A 4,507-nucleotide genomic window follows, 5' to 3' on the forward strand; every position below is an offset into this window, starting at 1 on the left:
TCCCACTCTTTTAACGGGGTCGTGGTTTTTACGTCCTGGTTTGCCAATAGAGCCATTCTATTGTCTTCGCCTCACGCATGTTTTATTCGTGAATCGAAAGAAATGCATGAGTCATTTTCTACACTATCAAACGGGGCTGTGCTTTTTTATGGTGTTAATGTATTTAGGTTATGTTCAGACGAATATATTTTGGGGCGTTTGCAGCGGAGATTCTAAGAAATTTGTCCGTGTGAAGGAATTGTAAGATATCCGGGTCCCTACTTCGAGTAACTGCTGAAGGTCGCCGCTCTAAATGCATTTACAGATTCCATAACCTTGTTTCAGAATAACACTTATGTAGCTCGATGTCTTTGGTATATATTTCGTCATAGAACGACCACTAGTCGTCCCCTTTATTCATAGTTTTTAAAATATCGTTCAGTACTTCGTAATGTCTAGTTTACAAGTTTAAGTGTAATTTATTCCTCCAATAGCGATTATAATTGATTTAACTGACTAACTTGAAATAATCATTTTTACTGATTTAGAATCGGTAGTTGGGAAATATCCATTTCTATTCGTTAAATTTTAAAAATTGATTTAACGGGGAGCAATGGAATGCATTTCATTAATAAATTTAATCCCCATTTGTCCTGGTGTAAAATCCCCGATATATTTTGACTATTATTATTCTCCAAGAACACGGTAAAACGTTAATAAAGTTTATCAAAATAATTATAAATAAAAGCCTCTTTCTACGGTATTCTCTATAACTTTGAGTGCATGACAATTTTTGTAAAAATCAAGCATCCAGGAACTTACTTTAGACCATAAGCGGTTTCTGCAATTTTTTTTCATTTTACTGAAAGGGTTCCCTCATATAGTATTTCTATTGAAGGAATAGTTTCGTAATTATTTGTTATAAAATAAATTGATTGGTTAACATTTCTCATCTAGTAAATTTCATTAGCTCTTGTCGTTATGTCATAAGAACGACATCCAAGCTCTTCTTTTAGCATCAATTTCTAAAATTCAATGATAGAGTTAGCAGCATTGCTTGCAGAAGATCAGGCTTTGAAGTCATTATCACGGGCTATCAATCCGAGGATTGTATTGTAGCAGGTCTCCAGACTTACCCTGTTCTGTGCCAAACTCTTTATTCCCTCAAATATTTTTACCGAAATTTTCCTTGTATTATTTTTTTATAATTACTTTCATGCTTATTGTTATGAAGTACTTATTACGTTAAGGTTAGGTTTAACTATATTGATCGATCTGTGCAACGTGAAATAGAAATGCATATCACGTTGTAATTCACGTAATACATTTTCTCTAGATTCTAATGATCCAAACTAACTGAAATTTACTGTCACCCGGTGAATTTTAGAAACCTTTCTGATATTTGTTACTTTTTAATTTCTTGCGTATCCGTAATGACCATAAATCAACGTAGTTCATGCGTAATTATGCTTCGTGGATCTGTATTTGTTTGCCGTAACTACTGACGCGAAATTACGAAGAACTTTGATCATTGTTGCCTTTAAGTCGTTCATATAACTAAATAGACTAAGTTAAATGTATGAAAGGGTAATAAGAACTTTTATGACCTATATCAGTAGTATCCCAGCGACCGTAATGCACGAAACCTAAATGACTTAAAACGGCTCATATATAGTGTATCTCACATATATCCTTCGTAAAATTCTCATTAGTTTCGACACACTTCCGTTGTTAAGTAATCCTTGTATGATGCCGCACAGAGAGGGCAAATAATCAGTGCGTTGGATAGAGCGTTTAGTTGTTGTTCTGTATACTTCCTCCGTAAAAAGTAATCCGGCCGACATAAGTCTCTCAGTCTTGTCTTCCATTATTACCATGCGTTAATCTTTTATGTACGCTATTATTCTATTTCTTTTCTGAATATATAGTTGGACAAAGTGGTCGCGTATGATGTCAAGAATTAATAAAGAGGATATGTATTCGTAGATGGTCATTTACTCGGATGAATACAGTTCTTAGCAATTGTTTCATGAATTCTCAAGACTTGAAATAAATCCTTCGAATGTCGAGTAACTCCGTTCCATGGCCTCAGTTAACAAGAACCCATAATGCTACCTGAGGCATGCGGAGTTAAAAATGTCCTTAATTTGCAAGTTTCGGCGTATGAAAGTGCGGTTAGCCTTTACATAATTTGGAAATTTCATGGCATTTCCTTTCCATGATCAGAAACTTTGCCATTCTTCCTTTCTTTGAGTCCAAAGCTCAACGTCTTGACAGTGTAAAAAATGAGGAACGGTTGACTACTGTCAATCCACTTAGGAGTTAATTTTCTCTTGTGTTGAATTCGAATGTATGTGTCATATTTAGTACATAGGCTGATACCTCAATTTCATCGTTGGTGGAAATGAAAAACTTAGACTCTCCAAGGAAACGGTCGAGTAACAGCAAGAAAAAAATGCCATAGAGTACTGATGAATTGAATTGGTTTTATTGTTTTTTAAATATATACATTTTGATGATAAATTATATAAATATTTTATGCAAGATTAATTGGCTTAGCCGAGGTAGGCCTTGCCGTAGGCGGGGGCGGCGTAACCGTGGGCGGCGTAGGCGGGGGCGGCGTAGGCGGGGGCGGCGTAGGCGGGAGCGGCGAAAGCCTTAGCGACGGGGGCGGCGTAGGCGAGGGGAGCGGCGACCTTAGCGACGACGGGGGCGGCGACGGCGGCCTTCACGACGGTGGCGGCTTCCTTGTGGACGACGGCGTTGAATCCGTTGACGGGGTCAGCGGTGTAGTCGACGACACGACGGGTTCCGTCGGCTTCGATGAGGCTGTAAGATCCCTGGACGACATCTCCGCTGCGGCTCTCGTGCTGGCTCTTGGCGTCTCCGGTCAGAGCATCCTGGATGTCATAGGAGTAGGAGTACTGGGGGTTGGGGTCGAAGTCGGTGTCGACGGCGACCTTGGCGATGGCGGGGGCGGCGACGACGGCCTTAGCGACGGGGGCGGCGTAGGCAAGGGGAGCAGCGTGGGCGTAGGCGGGTGCGGCATAAGCAGCGGGAGCGGCATAGGCGGCGTGTGCGACCGCGGGTGCGGCATAGGCGGCAGGGTAGCGGGCCACAGTGGCACCGACAACGGCGGGGGCTCCCACGACTCCAGCACGGGCAACGGCCACGAGGGCGGCGAAGACGACCAACTGTTAACGGGAATAGAAACAAGGTGTATTCGTCTGCTTGTACTATCCGGGGCAGAACCGGGAGACCGACAGAGATTTCAACGCGGGGTCCATCATGGATCCCCGAGTGCACGGCGCTGTTTGAAATTTATCCGAGAGGCACTTATTGATTCCTGAGCGGTTTCCACACAGAGAGTGTTCTTCAGAAGCAGCACTCTTGGTCTTTTTCCTTACCTTGAATGCCATGGTGGTTCCTTTAGATCTTCTCTCGAAGTGAATCTGGCTTCAGTGGACCAGCGGTTCTCCTTTTATACCGAGCTGCTCGGTCTTCCTCCTCTCACAATTGTGTGCCCCTGATCTTTAATGATGATGGCCGAAGCGATGGTGCAACACGGTGGGGGTACCATCGGGGGGTGCGCGAGCGGCATTGCTCGGGCCTTTCACCCTAAACTCCGCCTACCGCCGGCACCACGCCCTGCGGAAGGGGGTGCTTGCCCCCGCCGGGTGCGATTTTCGCGGTCGAATCACGTGATTTTTAATCTAACTTTGGTGCCCAGTCGGGGGAGGGAGTACCCCCAAGGCATCTTCCGTGGCTTGCGCGCTTTCACGCCCTGTAATTTGAATTATTATTTGCAGAAATTGAAGCCCACGAGCTGGATAATTAAAGTCGCTAATCATGCGTTCTTAATACACAGTGGCATAGGTCTTCCACTGGACGAGATACTTGAAATATCTGGAGCGTGGCAGTCTGGGAAGTGACATCACGATGTGATTTACAGAAGTCGGGTGGGGAATGTCGGCATTCTGAATAATGGTGTCCATTAATATTAGTTCTCACGCCTTAATTGTTGCCCATCTTCAACATCATGTTTCTTATAGTATTTGGAAGCCTTTTTGGTTCCTCCTACTTGTCCATCCTTTATTGCCAATATGGATTGTGAGAATTATGCTAGCGTTGTTAAGTTTAATATGCTTCGTTTATCAATAGCGTAGAATCAGACTTACATTTTAAATCTATTAAGCTTCCTTTGGTTGTATTTTTTTTACTCCATCCCTTCATTTATTTTTAGGTAGACATATATTAGAAAATGCTATCAATTCTTCTCATACCATTATTTGGTTTGGCATATATATATATATATATATATATATATATATATATATATATATATATATATATATATATATATATATATATATATATATATAATTGGCAATTTATATACACGCTTTCGTAAATTATTTGTCGTTTTAGGTACCATTCCGTAATATCTCAGAAATAGCAAAAATTCTGCAGCCATTTAATTTCAAATTGTCTCTTTAAACAGTAACGAAACACGTATCTTTGTGTGTCC

The 4,507-nt window shown here is 41.6% G+C and overlaps 1 protein-coding gene across 1 annotated transcript; it reads right to left on the minus strand.

The window, feature by feature from the left end:
- Positions 1-2,534: 2,534 nt before the first annotated feature.
- On the minus strand, positions 2,535-3,399 carry LOC139694172 (larval cuticle protein A3A-like). Its single transcript, XM_071592604.1, has 2 exons — positions 3,387-3,399; positions 2,535-3,173 (listed from the first exon to the last, which is right to left on the minus strand). Exons 1-2 carry the CDS (start codon positions 3,396-3,398, stop codon positions 2,535-2,537), a joined length of 651 nt encoding a protein of 216 aa, XP_071448705.1. The 5' UTR covers position 3,399.
- Positions 3,400-4,507: the final 1,108 nt, after the last annotated feature.

This window comes from Hetaerina americana, unplaced genomic scaffold (assembly GCF_022747635.1).
Source record: "Hetaerina americana unplaced genomic scaffold, ioHetAmer1.1.p SCAF_1, whole genome shotgun sequence".
NCBI classification, from domain to species: domain Eukaryota; kingdom Metazoa; phylum Arthropoda; class Insecta; order Odonata; family Calopterygidae; genus Hetaerina; species Hetaerina americana.